Source organism: Camelina sativa, chromosome 11 (genome assembly GCF_030686135.1).
Source record: "Camelina sativa cultivar CO46 ecotype springtype chromosome 11, ASM3068613v1".
Taxonomy (NCBI): domain Eukaryota; kingdom Viridiplantae; phylum Streptophyta; class Magnoliopsida; order Brassicales; family Brassicaceae; genus Camelina; species Camelina sativa.
Window position 1 is genome coordinate 24,238,757 of NC_141890.1, and position 19,966 is coordinate 24,258,722.

General features: G+C 35.4%; 3 protein-coding genes and 1 pseudogene across 5 annotated transcripts; 2 read left to right on the forward strand and 2 right to left on the reverse strand.

The window, feature by feature from the left end:
• The first annotated feature begins 6,844 nt into the window (after positions 1-6,844).
• Positions 6,845-10,143, forward strand: LOC104724000 (glutamine synthetase, chloroplastic/mitochondrial). The gene is made up of 12 exons (XM_087473373.1): positions 6,845-7,199; positions 7,709-7,968; positions 8,050-8,089; positions 8,165-8,268; positions 8,360-8,408; positions 8,488-8,594; positions 8,684-8,771; positions 8,856-8,984; positions 9,078-9,152; positions 9,236-9,487; positions 9,580-9,640; positions 9,721-10,143. Exons 2-12 carry the CDS (start codon positions 7,721-7,723, stop codon positions 9,858-9,860), a joined length of 1,293 nt encoding a protein of 430 aa, XP_087329499.1. The 5' UTR covers positions 6,845-7,199; positions 7,709-7,720; the 3' UTR covers positions 9,861-10,143.
• A 690-nt stretch (positions 10,144-10,833) lies between these two features.
• On the reverse strand, positions 10,834-11,998 carry LOC104728191 (uncharacterized; annotated as a pseudogene). Its single transcript, XR_015571513.1, has 2 exons — positions 11,850-11,998; positions 10,834-11,769 (listed from the first exon to the last, which is right to left on the reverse strand). The product of XR_015571513.1 is annotated as an uncharacterized LOC104728191 (transcript).
• A 3,769-nt stretch (positions 11,999-15,767) lies between these two features.
• On the forward strand, positions 15,768-18,276 carry LOC104724002 (protein IQ-DOMAIN 33-like). 2 transcript variants are annotated; one of them, XM_010442451.2, is made up of 6 exons: positions 15,768-16,513; positions 16,604-17,053; positions 17,127-17,333; positions 17,410-17,523; positions 17,613-17,981; positions 18,066-18,276. In XM_010442451.2, exons 1-6 carry the CDS (start codon positions 16,445-16,447, stop codon positions 18,132-18,134), a joined length of 1,278 nt encoding a protein of 425 aa, XP_010440753.1. In that variant the 5' UTR covers positions 15,768-16,444; the 3' UTR covers positions 18,135-18,276. The 2 variants fall into 2 exon arrangements, with proteins under 2 accessions (XP_010440753.1, XP_010440752.1); XM_010442450.2 differs by having other exon boundaries at positions 16,382-16,513; positions 17,613-18,276.
• On the reverse strand, positions 18,255-19,534 carry LOC104724001 (eukaryotic translation initiation factor 1A). Its single transcript, XM_010442448.2, has 2 exons — positions 19,278-19,534; positions 18,255-18,901 (listed from the first exon to the last, which is right to left on the reverse strand). Exon 2 carries the CDS (start codon positions 18,894-18,896, stop codon positions 18,459-18,461), a length of 438 nt encoding a protein of 145 aa, XP_010440750.1. The 5' UTR covers positions 18,897-18,901; positions 19,278-19,534; the 3' UTR covers positions 18,255-18,458.
• Between the last annotated feature and the right edge of the window lie 432 nt (positions 19,535-19,966).

Consider the following 19,966-nt stretch of genomic DNA (forward strand, 5'->3'; position numbering starts at 1 on the left):
TTTTATTTCAATGATATACTAATGAATATATATATTCATAACACTCTCCCTTGGATGACCATTATAAAAATGTAGTTCCAAATGCGCATGTGAGATGCTGCCTCATTAAAAACCTTACCAGGAAAACCCAGTGGGAAAAACCATGGTTAAGGGAAAAAGAGTGCAGCGCGCTTTTACTCCCCCTCTTGAGTACATCACTTGAAATCTTTGAGATGACCGAACCAATATGATGAAGTAGCTTCTTGAAAGTAGTTGGTAAATGGTTCGCTAAATCTTCACTTAACAAATTTGTAGGACATGTATATCCACCGTACATCATCATTCTTCTGCAAGATATTGGTATCTTAAATGACTCATCTTGATCATTATCTTCATCTCTCACAATCTCAGCAATGTATGTCAAAGACTTTGAAGATGATAGTCTTTCACCATTGGAATCATAATATTCCTTTTCAGGTGTTTATCTTCCGCGTATTCTTTTGTTGTCTCGTTAAAAACCTTTCATGGAAAAACCCATTGGGATATAAACCATGATAAGGGAAAAAGAGTACAACCACACACATAATCATATTTCTCCCCCTGAAAGCATCATCTTCAGGTTATACATTATGATCATATATATCATCTTTTCTGAACTGTTATAAACAGCGCTTTCAGGCACAAACTCATATGATCATCATATATTTTCCTGGGTCATTGAACTTCAAGTCATTTGAACCCCTTTCATATAGAAGATCTATTTGAACTTTAAGCCCAAATCTTCTTTTACATACAATCTTTCAAACAATCATCTTATACATTGGAGTTATTCATAATCTTCTTGTATAAATTTCTCTTTCAACTCTTCTTCTTAATATGGTGCTTCAAGACCATTTTTCTATGTAAGATGACGTAAGGATCTTGAGATAACATCTCATTCTTCATATGTCAAATCTATAACCTCAAAAAATTTCATGAAATATATGATCTTATATAATGCGGTTTCTCCATCTTTCAGGTTTAATACTTTATCATTGATTGTTGCTACCGGAGATCAGATAATATTTTCATCATCAACATATTTTGCACTTGTTCTTGTACCTTCCTTTTAACAAGAACCACTTGTAAGTGCTGAAGAGATAAGATGCACATATAATTTTTCTTTGAACAAGGTTCAGCAAATGCCTACATCCTCAAACTTTGTTAAAAATATTTCTTGAACACATTTACAACTAGTGTTCAATCTCGGATTTACACAACCATAAGATCTTCTCTTAGCTTGTTCCCGATTTATTTTCAACCCACTATGAGATCTCTAAGATCAACAATGATCTACACACATGATTCTCTCATATAGATAAACTCTCACCATTTTCTCTCCAAAGGTGTAAAAAAAAAAGGCATCAAGATTTTTCCTTGCTTTTACAATATTCTCGAGAACTATAAAGTATTGCTTCTAGCAATATAATTATTTTAAGGAAAACTCTTATAGTTTGAAAACCTTCTAAATAGACTAAAGCAAGTCTTGCCTTATTTTCAAACTCATAAGGGATCTACATAGTTGCTTCCACCATATGAGAGTGCACTTCTCATAATAATCCCCTTATGTCCCACTCATTTTACACTTTCAAGTGTAAGGATTACAAATCCAAATATTATCTCTTTAAGAGACTGAACTATCTCAAATAGTTACTTCTTTCAATGATTAACCAATCATTCTTTGTGTACACTTTCCAATAAAAAATTCTATTAACCGTGGTTTATGATCCTCGATTTTTATCAATACAATTATCAACTGCAACACTACATGCAAACATATTACGACGTCGATTTGCTTATTGGTTCCTTTTCATTCTAGACATGACTCAACTTGTTGAGATTTCCTTTCATTATGATTCTGAGGTACCTGAATCTCTTTCTTACTCATGTCTACATCTCTTCGAGAGATTTGCCATAACTCTTTGCTTCCTCGGTGCCATATTAAATTATGCTCCTTTTCTTTTCCGAGAATGATTATATTTGGAACCATAAGTCTATCACACTTCATGCGATCTTTAGACTTACTAGCAGTTGATCTTATCATTTTAGGACATTAATTGGAGCACAGCTGGTATATGTGAATTTTCACTCAAGGTCAGAAAATGGCTCTTGCATGCTTTTAGCATCTTTGCAAACTTTGCCAATAAATTATCTTTTCAACTTCTAGCGCACATTTCTTAGTACGAGGATCAAGATAATTTCTTCCAATATATTTCTTCAGCTGTTTATTTTCTCCCCCTAATGTTGGAAAGACTGACTCACTGAAACAACAGTCTCTTCATCTCGAGCCTCAAATTCTTGAGATATTAAATCTTGGAAAGATATTCATATCCAACATATTTCCAACATTCTTTCAACTTCCATCTTAATCATTGTGGTGGAGCAACTTAACATGTATAATCACATTTAGATGGAATATATCTGGTTTCTGACCCAAACCAATTATAGAGGGGAGTACTCATGATTATTCGTTGGCATGATGAAAATTACTTGACACATAGAGTCATTTATGTCAATTACTTGGCATGGTTTCACCACCATTGTCAATTAACCAAATACTCTCGCAAACTCCATGTTGCAAGTTAATAACAAACATATATAGTGGATGATCAGTCCACAATATCGCTTTGTATATGTACCAGAAAATTGACATTATCCAAATTCATGGGGTCGGTGAAAGCCATATAATCGGCTTGCTTTGTAAAGCAGCACACATAAGAAATCACTACGAAAACTCTTTAGGTTCTCTAATGAATCTTTTCAGAAATTTCTGATTATTCTTTCGCATCACTACTGAACCGGAATGGCTTAACCGGTCATGCCAAACAGTGAGATTTTCATTAAACCTTCTGGTTTATTATAAGCATTTTATCTTCTAGATAATGCATTTAATCTCTAAAATACTTTTCTTGTCCTGGGTAATACTTATGATTTCAAACTATTCTTCCTTCCTTATTGTCTCAACATTATTACTTTTCAAATCCTTAAGATTTGCTTTATCATATGAGTGATTAAACTCATTTTGGGTGTGAACATAATCTTATATCTGTTCCATCACCTCTGTATGTGGGATTCATTAATTCTCCCCCTCGAGATGATGACACTTTATGTCTATCAATCTCGATTTGAATCCCACTGTAATCAATAACATTCTCACATTGGGTCATGTATTATATCTTGGACCCTTTTAACTTTTGAGACTTAAGAGACTGTAACACATTAATATCAAATTGTGTTCCCATAGACAATAATATATATACTCTTCTAGAGCTTTCAATACTTTTTCTACTACTTCTTAATATTGTAGTAGAATAGTGGAAACCACTTATAGCATAAAGTCATATTCACTTCAAAGAATAGACCAGCCCAATAGGATGTGATTCACATCAACATCTCATAATTTTACTCATTCACAAATAACAAGATTATAAAATTTTAAAATATATTTTTCACTATATTGTGTCTACATGACAACAATATTTTGTGACAAGTAAATTATGTATTTTCTAATATCTTTCCATCAAAGATATTAATTTTAATTATATAATCTTGGTAATAATTGGAATCAAGTTGATTTGTATTCTTTTATAGAATTTTAATCATTTACTTTCTTTAGATTATTCTAAAAAACTATTAAATTTTTATGGTCATATACTTGGACTTAAACCTCCCCATAGAAGTGATGCCAAGAAAACATGATCAATAATTATTATTTAGTAATTTATTACTAAATTTTCAATGTATTCACCAAGAAGGTTGGAGACATGATTTAAAATATTTTATCATGATATTATATCTAATTTTAATTAGATTTAAATTTGTGATTAAAATTCACAAACATTATAAACAGTCATATAAATGAGTGTTAAATAAGTAATAAGCATCATTTATATATATTTTTAATAACCTTTTTTCTTTTGTAAAACAATTAAGAAAATAATTTCACGATAAAAACTTTGAAATTTCTATAAAATCATGTCACTGAAATCGTAAACAATAAAATCATGATTTTTAGATGTCACGTATTTTAACCGTAATTCTCTATTTTTGCAGCAACTAATTAATAACTTGTTGACTGTTATACATTAGTTAGCTAAATACATAATTTTTTAGTTTGATATGCGAAACACACATACACGTTCCTCGTGTATAATATGCATATACGCATAATAAAGTGGAACGATAGTAATATCAGTTAATCAATTAGCTTATGGATTTGTTTACCAAACCCAATTACACCAAAATAACCAAACTAGCAAAGTACCAAAACAGTTAACCCAGTTCGTGTTTTTCGTGAATGACACTAACACTTAATAAAATATGTGTCAATTTGTTATATATTAAACTAAAGCATGTTACGATTGATCACATATTGAAATCATATTTTGGTGTTCTAATGAAATTTAAGTTTCATCTATCAAACTTAAATAATATGTCAGATTAAGAGGTACTTATCTTAATGGGAAGCGGAGATCTGAGACGTTCCAACGACGGTATTGGTTAGCTCGATGTCGGTAGTCGGTAGTTTTGAAGTTTGGACAAACGACGGAGCCACGAAGGTAACATCGCCTAGGATTTCCAAAAGTAATCTCAGTAAAGTAATTAACACTAATGATACATGAAACACCGTACAATATTGTGTAGCCATAAGTATATTAATAATAATAATAAAACTATCAACGTAGGCTTAAGCACTGTGAAACAATATACTTAATAATAAAATACAGTAACAATCAAATAATCCAATAAGACTTAGGTAACCACATACACTAATTACGTTGATAGGCATGAGAACACATATACTAAAATATGTATAAGCCGATCAATTATTAAAAGTGAGGTTACTTATCTCGGATGGTGAGATGGGGAGCAGAGGGAAGAGACGGCAGAGATTTGTGTTTTGCTAGCTCACATGGTTAGGGGACAAAACTTATGGTGACGGCTGATGGGTTTTTTTTTTTCGGTTAAGGTTAGAAACTCGTGCTGATAACGTATTAAGACAAGAGGTTTAGGGAATTGTTCTCTTGTATTATTCCTCTATTTCATATGATATAACATATATATAGGGATACATATTAGGGTTTACAAGTCCACTAATGAGCCGATAATGAACATCCATACTATAATAGATATATTCATAACAAATACTAACTTAAAAAAAAAACTATCAAAAACAAAGTCATAATCTAAAAGTTGATCCATAAATACTTCTGCTTTAATAGTATAGATGCATGTATATGTGTTGTATCAATTTAAAGGGTTTCTATCAGTGAACGATTTTCACTTTAATATATAAAGTATATTATTATTAAACTTAGTCATAAAATATCATTGCTAAAAAATACATCGTAATTTATATAATTACTAATGATTTGTCGTAGTGAGAATGTGAAACTGAATTATTTGGCATGCATTATATCATTTATCTAAAGTATATTTTCTCTCCTAACTGGCTCGCTTGAGCTAATCTATTAAAATTATTGACAAAACAAATACAATATAATTAAAGTAAAGTCGAGAGAAAAATCGGGCGAGTGAATCTCACGTGCGGCGATTTTTCTCTCTCAAAAGCCTTCTTCTTCTGATCACAACCTCGTGCGCCGACGTCGGGTCCTCCGTCAATTCCGGTGGCGGTGAGGACCCTCCGGTCCATAGTTCTTCATTCGTGACTTGTTGCATCATCCCGGCAAAGCTGTTGGACGAAATCAAGGGAGCGGTGGAGTGGAAAAGCATCCGCGAGACGCTGACGGTAAAGAGCTCTACCGGAGGTGTTGCTACGCGGAGCGGAAGAGGGAGATTCACGGCGAAGAACGAGAGAAGAGGGAGATTCACGGCGAAGAACGAGAGAAGAGGGTAGATAGATCTGGAGATCGGAGATTCTAGAAGTTTCACCGGATTGGTTATGATAGGGGAGGTAATCTCCGATCTGGTGAAGCTAAGCCACCGTCGACGGTCCTCTTATCTACTCCCTGCTGCCTCTCTCTCTCTCTCACTACTAAGCATGGATCCTCCACGACAAATGACAGATCAGATCTCTTCCTCCTTCTCAAAACGGTTCTACGGTGGCGGAATGGCAAACGGATCTTGGATCACCATCTCCGTTCGGTTACCGTCGTCCAGGCTTGCCGGAGGTCCTGTTCCGGTTGAGTATCCGCAATTATGGATGGCGGCTGCAAAACGAGTTCTTCATTTGTAGATTAGGGTTTCACATAGTGTCGGTTTAATCCAGTTGTTGTAACCCAGCCGGTTTTGTTTTTCCAACGGTTTAGTCCGGTTTGATGTAAACGAGTTGGATCCTTTGGGATTTCTGTATGGGCTTACTCCGGAAATAGCCCACTGGACATTATATTTTTATAATTGAATACCTTTTAACAAAAAACAAATACAATATAATTAGATTCAGTAAATTTTTGTTTAAAAAAACTTAGATATTGAAAATCAATAGCTGAATTAATGTAAGTTTCAGGTTTTCTAACAAAAGCTTTATGAAAATTTGTAAGTATTGCATAAACGTGTTGTACAATTTTTTTAAAAAATGTGCATTTTGAAACATTTTTAAAAAATGGACAATAAACACTGTTATTTTGAAAAATGGTACCATGAATAAAAGTAGTAATTTCGAAATTCTCCTATTCATTGGCTCACTAATGAATATGGGAAATAGGTAATGTATCAACTCGATTGACCAAAAAGAATTGTGTCCTTAACAGTTGTTGGAACATAATTGCTAATATATCAAAGCAAAGAACCACACCAAACGAAAAAGGAAAAAAAAAAAAAGAGAGGCCATCCATAATAAGTGTACTGAAGTTTGAATTTTGACCCCAAAATAAATGTGTATTAAGGTTTGAGATAGAGGTACAAAGGAGAGACCTTATCTGCAGAAGACAAAAAGCCATTTTTTATTTTAGTAAAACATAAAAAAAATAAAATAAAAAGGATTGAAACACAAATATGCGCCACTCGTAGTCCACCCCCCTATCTCTTTGGCAAAAGCCACTTCACTCTTTTAATCCTTTTTTTTTTATTATTATTCTTATTTTAAAATCTTCTTTCTAAAAAGAAAATATTCTTAAGGGGCTCTTCATATTTTTGTCAACTCTTTCATTGCCATCTGTTACAAACACCAAACACACCCAACTCTTCTGATTCATCAGTTTCAAGTCTTCTTCACGTCTCAGGTACCTTCTCATTTCCTCTGTGTTTTTTTTTCTTTACTTTTTCCAGCATTCTGATCTGATCTTGTTGTCACTTGTTTTGTAAGAATCCATTTGTTTCTGGTAAGAGAGAATCTTGTTTTGTAATAATAAAGTTAAACTCTGTCTTTCATTGCTTATTAAGCTCTTGATTCTAGTAGATCTCGGGTCCACCATTTTCACCAATTTTACCAACAGCTCTCTCTCTACTTTATGAATTAATAATAATCAACATGGATCATCACACCTTTTTGGTATTTTAATGGATCTCTTTGTCTTTTGCTTTTTAGTTTAATGTATTTGGTTTACTTTTTGAGCATTACTGAATTGGGTTTAGTTTTTAATCACCAATCTGGTCAAGAATCTGAATGATTCAGACCAAAGTGCACAAGTCTTTTAATCTTATATAAACATAAAAAGTTGTAGTAGATTCCTGATTTGGATCTTTTTTGGTGGACTTTCTTTGAGTTTTCTTTTTTGTTTTTTTACATCAGGGATTAACTCCAATGGCACAGATCTTAGCAGCTTCTCCAACATGTCAGATGAGAGTGCCTAAACACTCATCATCATCAGTCATCACAAACAAGTTGTGGAGCTCTGTTGTATTGAAACAGAAGAAGCAGAGCAGCAACAAACTCAGAGGCTTTAGAGTGTTTGCTCTCCAATCTGATAACTCTACAGTCAACAGAGTTGAGACTCTTCTCAATTTAGACACCAAGCCTTACTCTGACAGGATCATCGCTGAGTACATTTGGTATAATATTTATTGCCGTCTCTATCCCGCATTTTTCAGATTTCTTCGAAACTTTTCATAACTTTTTTGTTTTGCCTATAGGATTGGAGGATCTGGAATTGACCTTAGAAGCAAGTCGAGGGTATGTATATTCAAGACTGTTAGTACATTTTATGTCAGTAACTATGATGCTAATAAGGTTTATGGATGGTTTCAGACTATCGAAAAGCCGGTCGAAGATCCTTCTGAGCTTCCTAAATGGAACTATGATGGTTCGAGTACTGGACAGGCACCTGGTGAAGACAGTGAAGTGATTCTATAGTAAGATTTTTTTCACATTTACTATCTCATTCCATCTTTTATTTCACAATCTCATATTTGGTATGACCGTTGTAATCTTTTTTTTACTCAGTCCGCAAGCTATCTTCAGAGATCCTTTCCGTGGGGGCAATAACATCTTGGTATGTGTCATTCAGTTTCATAGTATAAGCAAGAGTTTCATAACCACACACTAAGTTATTTAGATTTTGTCATGTGAAGGTTATCTGTGATACTTGGACACCAGCTGGTGAGCCAATTCCAACAAACAAACGTGCCAGAGCTGCTGAGATCTTCAGTAACAAGAAGGTCACTGGCGAGGTGCCATGGTTTGTTACTACCCCTAAAATCTCATTGTAATCCCCATTTACTTAGAATGTGGTACATAAGTTTGAATACTTACTTGATCGTGATCTAGGTTCGGCATTGAGCAGGAGTACACTTTACTTCAGCAAAACGTCAAATGGCCTTTGGGTTGGCCAGTTGGAGCATTCCCTGGTCCTCAGGTAATCATCAGTCAAGCCAAGAGGTATGTTTTGTGTTGGTTTACAAATAAAAAAAAAGTAACCAATTCTCTGTTTTGTGTTCAGGGTCCTTACTACTGTGGAGTTGGAGCTGACAAGATTTGGGGGCGTGACATTTCAGATGCTCATTACAAAGCTTGTTTATATGCTGGAATTAACATTAGTGGTACTAATGGTGAAGTTATGCCTGGACAGGTCTCTTTTTAAATGGAGCTCTTACAATAAATTATGTTATTGTATGATTTACTAGCTGCTAGTCCTCTGATGTTATTATAAACATTTGTGCAGTGGGAATTCCAAGTTGGCCCGAGTGTAGGAATCGACGCAGGTGACCATGTTTGGTGTGCAAGATACCTTCTTGAGGTCATCAAAAGTTATATTTTGTAGATACGAGTGAGTGAGTGAGTGCTAGTTCAGCTCTTGTAACTGTTGTTACTTATTTGCAGAGAATCACAGAACAAGCTGGTGTTGTCCTAACACTTGACCCCAAACCAATAGAGGGTGACTGGAACGGTGCTGGTTGCCACACCAACTACAGTACTAAGAGCATGAGAGAGGAAGGAGGATTTGAGGTGATCAAAAAGGCTATCTTGAACCTCTCTCTTCGCCACAAGGAGCACATCAGCGCCTATGGTGAAGGCAATGAGAGAAGGTTGACCGGAAAGCACGAGACAGCTAGTATCGACCAATTCTCATGGGTATGCATTTTGCAATGGGAGTCTGAAAGACTTCACACTAAATCCCTATTTTGTGTCCCTCTTCTCATTTACTTTAAACGTCAACTTGGCAGGGTGTGGCTAACCGTGGATGCTCTATTCGTGTGGGACGTGATACCGAGGCGAAAGGAAAAGGTACTGTTACCGGAATGGTTTACGTGCACACATTGTTTTTTTTATGCTATAACATGTATTGTTTGTGAATGGGAATATAGGTTACTTGGAAGATCGGCGTCCAGCATCTAACATGGACCCATACATTGTGACCTCACTTTTGGCAGAGACCACACTCCTCTGGGAGCCAACACTTGAGGCTGAAGCACTTGCCGCTCAAAAGCTTTCCTTGAATGTTTAATATTAGTCGACGCTTTCATGAATCCGATGAACACACATGTCTATGTGGTCCATCCGGGATCATAAGGTTTGTTTAAAACATTGTTTCGGATCAAGACATGATTTGTTATCTTTTCATTTGCCTTGTTAAAAACTCAGAACTGTATGGGAAAATGTTTATCCTTTTTATATTGGTTCTTTTGACTGTTATGTGTCTTACTGTAAGATATTGCACAAGTCATCATGGCTATTGGCTAATGTGTGATTATGTGAGTTTGGCGTCAAATAAACACTTTTAAGTTGCAGAGAGAGAGTTTAATAGACTGTGAGCTATAGAAAAGGTTCGACGCCGATACTTTATCGGTTAAACTCACATAGTAAGAAGGATTATAAAGTCCTTAACGAGCGTATGTAAAACATGACTTGTTTACACAACATAGAGTGAATTTGTGATCAAAGGTATTATTGTTATTCGTCTTACATTCACTATCCACAGAAATATAAACTAAAAGTCAAGACATAATGACAAGAAAGCGAAGCATGTTAATTGATGTTGGCTTAAGATCTTAAAATAAATAATGTCACAAAGAGATGTGAGGTTCATCACAAATATACGTATCCTGCATTAATAACTCCTGCAGATATGATTGTTTAGCTTTGAAATGTGATGAAGCTGGTCAAGGTTAATCATGCAAGCATTCATGGCTCCAAAATGAAATGTAGAGACTAGATAAATATAAGTTATGCGATCCCAAAGTGAGGTTTCGTGATCTAAGAGACTCTACAGCCAAAAAGAGAAGGTTTTAAGAGACTTTTACCGATTAAGGTGTACGTACCAAGCATTAGTTGGAGGACGACATACACGGGTTTAAGGTTTTGTACTTCAAACATATTGTTGTGTATTCCGACATCTTTGTAAAAGCTAATGAGATATTAGGTGACCACAACTCAATTCCTAATCGTATTTCTGTGTGAACGAATGTGAAAATTCTGACTAACACTCAACTGCTAAGATATAATTATTATAGGAAGAGGATATAACGTACATGACATCAGCCCTGCATGATAGGTAGACCGTGCATCAAACTTATTTACTATAGTTCACTATTTTGCATACACTTACATTTCTACTCATAATATTTAGTTTGCAGTCGTGAGTAGAGACGGTCGATTCTACATTCCACCTCCAACACCACCACCTCTACCACCGCCTCCCTTCCATCCTCCTCCTTGACCACCGCCTCCCTTCCACCCTCCTCCTTGACCACCGCCTCCTCTGCCACCGCCTCCCTTCCATCCTCCTCCTTGACCACCGCCTCCCTTCCATCCTCCTCCTTGACCACCGCCTCCCTTCCATCCTCCTCCACCACCGCCAGAATTCTGTACGTCCTCTGCCGTACCATCTATTTCTGCGGTGTCCAACTCAGCACTGCCTCCACCACCTCCTCCTCGACCACCGCCTCCTTTCCATCCTCCGCCTCGGCCACCGCCTCCTTTCCATCCTCCGCCTCGGCCACCGCCTCCCTTCCATCCTCCGCCTTGGCCACCGCCTCCCTTCCATCCTCCTCCGCCACCTCCAGAATTTTGTACGTCATATGCGGCACTATCTATTTCTTCAGTGTCTAACTCAGCACCGCCTCCACCACCACCTCCTCGACCACCTCCTCCTTTCCATCCTCCGCCTCTGCCACCGCCTCTGCCACCGCCTCTGCCACCGCCTCTGCCACCGCCTCCTTTCTATCCTCCCCCTCGACCACCGCCTCCTTTCCATCCTCCCCCTCGACCACCGCCTCCTTTCCATCCTTGATCAACTTCATAATTGTTTTCTTCTTCTTTATCAACCTTGGCCTCGACCCCAAGGTCTCCTTGGTTGAGACTACCCTTAGCGTCGTTTTTGCCTTCTCCAGTTGGTATCTCTACTTGCTTTGTACCTGTTTCAAACCACCTCTCCAACATAAGAAGTCTATCAAACTTATAAAACCATATATAGAAAATAAAGAATACTAAACACCTTCTTTCTTGTCATCCACGGAAGTCTCTGCTGCGACAGCTACGACAACAGCCGTTAACAACAGAAACCATACGATAAACGTTTTCGTATTCATGTTTACTATCATGCAATGTTGAGTTATACAAGTCTGCTCCTATGAAAAGATGTGCTACTTCACCTATTGCTATTTATAGAGGCACCGGTTAACGTAAGCAACAAGCTATTTAATTGTAAGATACATGTCATGATCGATTCAAACAAAAAGAATGCCAAGCGGTGGAGCTGTCGAGGATGCTCATCACCACCAACGCCTCGTATTTAGTTGGCACGTGAAGATTTTGTCTTCGAGCTCTCTTCATGTCCCTCTCAAGGTAACACGTACGATTTCAGACTGCCACGTACGAGGTTCATTACATGAAAGTGTTGTAGTCTGACAACTGGCTTCTCTTTAGTTACTGAGAGTTTAGTGCCTTCTTTTAGCTTATCTTCTTTTTGTAAGACCACGAACTAGTACATTACAAGCTTTCTGGACATGTTACTTGACATTATTAGATTCTTTAAACTATCTTGAAATGGAAAGGAACCAAATTTTTTGAATATATATATATATATATATGGACTACTTACTTCCATTCACAACATCAGATTTCAGTTTTAAAAGTTGTAATCTTCGGTTTAAATGTCAAAAGGCTCTATGGCTTAAACTCGCTTTCTCATGAAACTTTAGTTTGAAGTAGAAATTGAGTCAAAATAGAAGAAATGTTTTGGTTTTAACGAGTTCAATCTCGCTCCTGAGTTTACGAGAATTACTTCTATATATCAAGCTCGTTACAAACAAGTACCAAACAATCCTTACGTCCTATGCAAGTTCTATTTAGACTTAATTAGGAGACTAGGCACCTTTTCACAAAATAATTTGACAAATAGGTACTTTAAAAAAGATATTAGTAATATAGACACTTTTCTCTCTCTTCTCTAATACATATCTCTATTAGAGTGACATTTAGTAATAGACTATTTTATTCTTTTTTGTTGGTTTGTGTATGCAAAAAAAACAAAATAGTAATTGGGCCTAAAATATATCCAATAACAAATATATATTTATAATTGTTTATAAGTTATTTATTTTATATTTAAGCTACAGTTTTGAGAAAGGGGTAGAGTTTAGATTTTATAGTTTAGAGTTTAATTTTGAAAGTTTAATTTTAAATCATAATGATATTTTGAAACTTTAGATATATATATATATATATATATATTTTAAAGTTTGAGTTTTCTATTTTACATTTAAAGTATTATTTTGAGAGAGAGATATGATTTGAAATTTATAATTTAAAGTTTAATTTTAAATCATGATGTTATTTTTGAAAATTTAAAGATTATGTTAAATTTGGAAACAATATTTTTTTTAGGTTTAGATTCTGTACTTTACATTTAAGGTGTAGTGTTGAGAAGAGTAAGTTTAAAATTTATAGTTTAAGGTTTAATTTTAAATCGTGATGTTATATTTGAAACTTTAGAGATGATATGTTCCATTTTTAAACCAATTTTTTAGATAGATTATGAGATTGTAGAGTTACTAGCATGTACACCACCAATCAAAATCACAATACAACACCCCATATGGTACACCAAACCTCGATGGTACACCTGACATAAATGGTACACCCAACCCAAATGGTACACCAGAAACAAATAGTATACTAGATTCAGATGGTATATCAACAGAAATGGTACACTAGACCCAGATGGTACACCAGACGCTGATAGTACACAACCCAAACCGTACACCAGACATAGATGGTACACCAAACACAGATGGTACACTAGCCCCAGATGGTACACCAAACGCAAATAGTACATTAGACCTAGATAGTACACCAAACTCAGATGGTACACCAGACGCGGATGGTACACCATCCAAACGGTACACCAGACCCAAATGGTACACCAAATGCAGATAGTGCACTAGACCCAAATGGTACACTAGACTCAGATGATATACCATACGCAGATGGTACACTAGACCTAAATGGTACACCACCTAAACGGTACACCATACGCATATGGTACACTACCTAGATGATACAACAAATCCAGATGGACTAAATATACACAAATCATAATTTTAGTGGGCTGGTATTAATTAATTCAGGTCCAACTAGAAAAAAATTATGGACCCACCCATAAAACCCTTTTTTAAAGTATATGGATATATTGGTCTTTTTATTTAATTTTTATCTTATACTCTATCTTACAATCTCTTTATCTCACAAGACATAAAAAATGCTTATTCTCCAAATTTTGTTTTAAAAGTGTCTATTTTTCAAATATTTTTTTAAAAAGTGTCTAGTTGACTAATGGACTCTTTTATCCAGAAAGACGAGTCAGCTAGCTTTGAGCTGTTAATATTATTGGACTTCACGTTATATATACTAGAGCCTTCTCGTGCTATTGGTTCCGCATGTGAAATAAACACTTCTCCATCGAAGTCAAATACAGACTTCACAAAACTCTCATCGAATTCAAATACACACAAGACTTTGGATTCCTGATTTACTTTAGCTATTTGAATTCTAATTTATTATCGGAGTATGCTCATTGGTACATATGGTTGTTCTGAGATTTTGTTGGCGGACTGTAACGTTTCAAATATATATATCTTGGGGCTTAATATCGCCTTGTAGGTTCAGATGTAGGTTGGTGAAGGGACTTCTAATAAACTGATGAAAACAATAAATTAGAGGTGGTTAAAAAGAATTATCATTACTACCGAAAATCAGTGTTTATTTTTTTTTACAACTACTGGCCTCGACGTAAAATTAGTAGCTAGTGACAACTATTAGTTAGTAATAACTAATAAGCAATAACACATTTCATATAGCAACAAATTAACCAACGAATTTGCAGTGATCGTTTTACCATGGTCCATGCTAGGGTCATCTTGGTGTTTATATAACTACAAGAATATTATAGTGGCTATTGACCGCAACTTAGGTACCCTAGCCATTTCATATTAAGGGGTGGGAATTGGGATAATTACTTTAAAAAAATTTCCTGACTTGTTATTTGTCCCATACAGTTGTTGTCAAGGCAAGCAAGTAAAATAATTTTGATAGTTGCAAATACGAATCAAATACACTCGTTCTTTCATAAAAAAGTGTTATTTTGATATTTTTTTTAGAAAAAAGTATCATTTTATGTTTTCAATGCACTTTTTAATATTAATTTTTTAATCACTATTATTTAAGTTTACTAGTTAGAAATAGGATTTTTTCGTATATTTGTAAATGGTAAAATAGAAATTTAAAAAAAATTTAGTTTCTATGCATTGTGTCAAAATAAAAAACAAATAACTAGTAAAAGTAATATCCGATTTTGCTTTATCCGTTATTCGTTTTTTGAATAGTCAATATGTTTTGATAATTCTTTCACAAATCAGTCTTCATAACTTTCACAATTTCCTTAAAACTCGATTTTGGGCGTAAGATATAAGCTAAATTCAAGAATAAACATGTCTTTCTGTTAGACCAGACTCTGATACAAAAACTCATCATCAGCTCTTGAAAAGAAATGGAAGTTGATTATGAAGGCTGATTCGTTACAGAATTAGCAAAATATTGGCATATTAAAAATTAAAATATAACAATTGTCAAAGATACTACTGGTTATTAAAAAAGATTGGAACAAGTTACAAGTAGTTGCAAAAATCTAGACATGTACATCTTAACAATGGACCTATAAATAGAGGGGACCTTCATTGTCGAAACTTGAAAGGATTTAGCATTGTCTTTTCTTTTTTTCTATATATTTAAAATCTGCTTTCTGTTAACATGAGAGTGTTGTACACAGTTACAATGTAAAGCATTTAAAATTAAATAAGGAAAATAAAATGATTGGTGTATATATATGCTCTTTGGCCTTTGCTAAAATATCAGCAGGGTGATTATTTGATCCTGGAGTCATATCCATTTTACCTGACTAAAACTGTCCAACCGCAATCCCACAAAACATTGATTGGTTCCGACAACATCATACTGTTTTAGCCACACAAAACCAATTTCACCGTACCCAATTCCAGTAAAAAAAACAAAAAAACCAAAGCCATTAGTAAATAAATATTCATCAGCAATGTCGGGAGAGAAATAAAATAAATTTTTAGAAAGGTGAAATTGAGTGAAATTGCCGTTTGCATAAGAAAAGAACCAATCCGATGCTGTCCATGTGCATCCACAAAGCATATCCCTACTCTTTTATTTTCCTAAAGTAATCAAAGTCGAGAGACCACAAAAACACACGATTTCTTTCACTCTCAAATATAAAAATAAAACAACTTCTCTCATTTACAGATGCTTTCCTTCTGGATCACAATCATCACTAATTGCACTATACGCTATGCTTCTTTCTTTTTTTCTCTAATACACATGTCCTTTGAATCACTTTGTTACATGTACTCTTGTACACGTCTCATGTGCTTGTGATTCTAAAATAATGCACCTGTTTTTTTCTTTTCCAGCTTTTATATGTAATCAATCTTACATGTTTGTTTGTTGTCCCCATTTCTCAATTCCCAACTTCTTCATTATCCAAATTGTTCTGAAACATTGAGAGAACCAATGGGAGGACTAGTGAGAAGCATCTTCTTCAGAAACAAATCATTTGGAGCTCATGACTACAACAACAATGTAAGTCATTCAAAAAGAAAAACCCATCACTCTTGTTTTGTGTTTATATTATTATTAACTAGTTTGTTCAATGTTCTGTTACGTTTTCAGGGAAGAAGCAATCATCTAGGAGAGAAGAAAAGGTGGAGCTCGGTTAGATCGTACCTTTGCGGAGATGAGATCAACTCTGTTCTCGCTGTTGATGATGCAGGATCGGTAAAGGACTCTGACGCTCTTAATACAATGTCTCAGCAACTGAGTTCAGATTTTGGTATGCCTTTTGGTTCGGTTATCGCAATTGAAGATTCAGCTTCTGTGAAACGTTTGGAGGATGATGACTCTGTTTCCGTTAAGAGCTCTGAGGCAACAGTGACTCAGCCTTTACAGGAGGAGAAGTCGAAAGTACTGAGTCAATATGTTAAAGAAGAAGAAGATGTTGATAACCAAAGCGAAGCAACAGAGACGCACATACCTAAGAAGCATCAGACTACTCCAATCTCCAAGTTGTTCCTCGAAGAAGACGCTGCAGTTATAATTCAATCAGCATTCAGGAGCTACATGGTTATTTTTCCCCCTTCATTCTTGTTTTTTTGTCTTCTTCCGTTATGTCCACTCAATATGTTGTGTTTTTCAGGCAATACGTCAGAGCGAAGAAGAAGAAGTTACATGTGCTAAGGAGGAGAGCTTCTCAAGAGAGGAATCTCAAAGCAAGGTTTCCATGGGGGCATCACTAGAAGCTCAGACAGGTAATTCTGTGAAAGCACCATTATTCACAAGTAAACGAGTATCTGCAAATCGATCAATACTACACAATAACAAAGCTCAAGTTCTGAGGATAAAGGTACGTGATAATCTGGTCCAATAGAGGGTAAATCAAAGTGATAGTGGACAATAACATAACATGCTTCACATAACAGGAAGACTGGGATGATAGTACAGTGAGCAGCACCATATCGAAATCAAGGATTCAAAGCAGGATGGAAGCAATGACAAAACGGGAAAGAGCACTTGCGTATGCATTTTCACAGCAGGTTTAACAATTTGAAAACACTTGATCTGTGAATTGAATCCTAAATTGATCAAATTAATCATATCTTTTCTAAACTACATTTGTTTAAAGCTAAGGATTTGCTCAAAGAAGAAGCAAATGGATCGTAGCGATGAAGATGATTCCAACATTGGTTGGAGTTGGCTAGAACGCTGGATGGCAACCCGTGTACCAGACAGCATTCCAATGGAACCCAGAACAAACATTCAGACAGATGTTGCAACAAAAACACAAAGATTGGTAATAAAGAATAGATCTTTTGGTATAGCTGGCGAGTTGGAGAGCTGTGCTTCCAACGATATACCTCTCCAATTTGAAAGCATATCAGAGACACAAGAAGAGGAAAATAAAGATTTGCAGACCAGAAAAAGCAACCTTAAAGCGAGCATATCTAAGCGCAAATCTGTTCCAAGCTACAAAAGCCAGAGAAGGCATAACAGGGTAAAGAGAAAAACCACACAATGCATAGAAGTTTTCATCTCACCTGCCAGCCATATTAAGAGTGTTTCGTTTTTCTTTGGGCAGCTTCAGGCAACCAAAAGTGATCTGCAACAACAGACAAAGAAGGCTAAGAAGGCCAAGACCATAACCTGAAGCTGAAAAATGGGAAACGAATGCGAGGAAACCTCACGGAAGCTAACGAACGAAGATAATCATTACCTGTAAAGCTTTGCATTTAAATAACATGTTTCACAATAGTTTGATCTTTCGAAATCTGATAATAAGTTTCTGTGAATTATTTGGGGGAATCAACCAGCAGTGGTAAGGGGATAAGAAACTGGAAACCCCAGAAATACATAACAACAATGGTAGTAAATTTAAGAGGTAATGTAATCACCAAATTCTTCAGGTTTCTAAGAAGATTTGTGTGTCTCAAATATGATAATACAAGCTGGAACCAAACGAAACGAAACAAACTTAGATCCTATCGATATCCTCGTCCTCAAACTCAACATAGTCATCGATGAGATTCTCATCATCAACATCAAGATCACCAACAATTCCTTCGTTGAGACGGGTATTATCCGGAAGCTCACCATAGGCCTTGAGAAGCCTAGCCTCATCAGACATGTACTTGAGGATGACATCGGCTTTGTCATCTTGGTAATCCCTCAAACCAACAAGTACAATGTCACCTGCAGCAATCCAAACCTTCTTATGCATCTTACCACGGATATGGCAAAGACGTTTGGTACCATCGATACACATAGCTTCACATCTCCCATTACCAAGCATACGTTGGACTTGCGCGTACTCTTGCCCATCTTCCTTGAATATAAGCTCTCTCTTCTCGTCATCAGCTTCGTTCTTTCCTCTCTTCCTGTTCTTTCCTCCCTTTCCCTTGTTCTTCGGCATTCTCTCTGCAAATAACACAACTCTCTTTGGAATCAATTTTTTTTACATATGATGATGGTCTTATTTACATTAATCTCTATGGCAATTTCAAAGGGATACAGAATCTGTTTACACAGTAGTAATCGGCGTGAATGTTAAAAAAAAAAAATAGATTCGTTTCAATCCAGACAAAAAGCGATTGGCGAGAATCAAAATCAAAATCAGAACAAGAAATTTTCCGATCAAAACAAATTCCAGTAAACGATCAACGAATACAAAAGACGATCAAACCCAACAAAATACGAAATCGTAATTGAACCACTAGAAACCCTAATTTCGGAGTTGGAATAGCAAAATCAGGCCGGCGTAAGAGAAGAATCAAAGGGGGAAACGCGAGCTTACCTTAGTATGGATCCCTTGATCAAAGTAACAAAGACGATCTCTTTTGAAGACCTTTTTTTACAAATCGCTCTCTGGGTTTTTTTTTCTTTTTTTCTTTTTGGAGGAACGTGTGCGGTATGTTGCTTCTAGTTTCTCTCGCTAACGCAGAAACGTCTTTTCATTAAATTGTGTGGCTAATAAATAGTAAAACACCCCTCGAGTTGAGGTTTTATTACCAAGTCATGCCATTCCTCCTTTCCTTAACACATACGTTTATGATAAACGGTTTATCCATAATAAAACGTTTTTAATTTTCTAATTCAAGTCGGCCTAATATAAAAATAAACATATAAATTTGTTTTTTATTTTTTTGGTCAACAAAAATATAATTTATATTTTTGGGAATTCATATCTAGCCTCACTAGCAACATATGTTTATATAGAGTTTTAGTATTTTTGAAAATATTTTTTTGTTAGAACTCATCACTAATTTTCTTACATAAAATTGTTATGGTGTGTTATTTAAAAGGTTTTATTATACGATCCTCTACATTTTTTTCATAAAAGTAGCCACATTTTTTTTTTATAAGTTTCCGTTTTTGGAATATGTATTATTTTCAGTTTGGTAATCGTATAAGCGACTCAAAAACAACAATTAAGATCACTAATCACAAAATAGAATTTATGTATATCATATGTACTGGTGAATT

Excerpts from the sequence above, each read along its gene's own strand:
- LOC104724002 (XM_010442450.2), top strand. The coding sequence starts at position 16,445 with ATGGGAGGACTAGTGAGAAGCATCTTCTTCAGAAACAAATCATTTGGA. Across the intron at positions 16,514-16,603 it reads CTCATGACTACAACAACAAT|GGAAGAAGCAATCATCTAGG; the intron begins GTAAGTCATTCA and ends TTACGTTTTCAG. Across the intron at positions 17,334-17,409 it reads CTCAAGTTCTGAGGATAAAG|GAAGACTGGGATGATAGTAC; the intron begins GTACGTGATAAT and ends TTCACATAACAG.
- LOC104724000 (XM_087473373.1), top strand. The coding sequence starts at position 7,721 with ATGGCACAGATCTTAGCAGCTTCTCCAACATGTCAGATGAGAGTGCCT. Across the intron at positions 8,409-8,487 it reads GTGGGGGCAATAACATCTTG|GTTATCTGTGATACTTGGAC; the intron begins GTATGTGTCATT and ends TGTCATGTGAAG. Across the intron at positions 9,153-9,235 it reads GTGCAAGATACCTTCTTGAG|AGAATCACAGAACAAGCTGG; the intron begins GTCATCAAAAGT and ends ACTTATTTGCAG.
- LOC104724001 (XM_010442448.2), bottom strand. The coding sequence starts at position 18,896 with ATGCCGAAGAACAAGGGAAAGGGAGGAAAGAACAGGAAGAGAGGAAAG.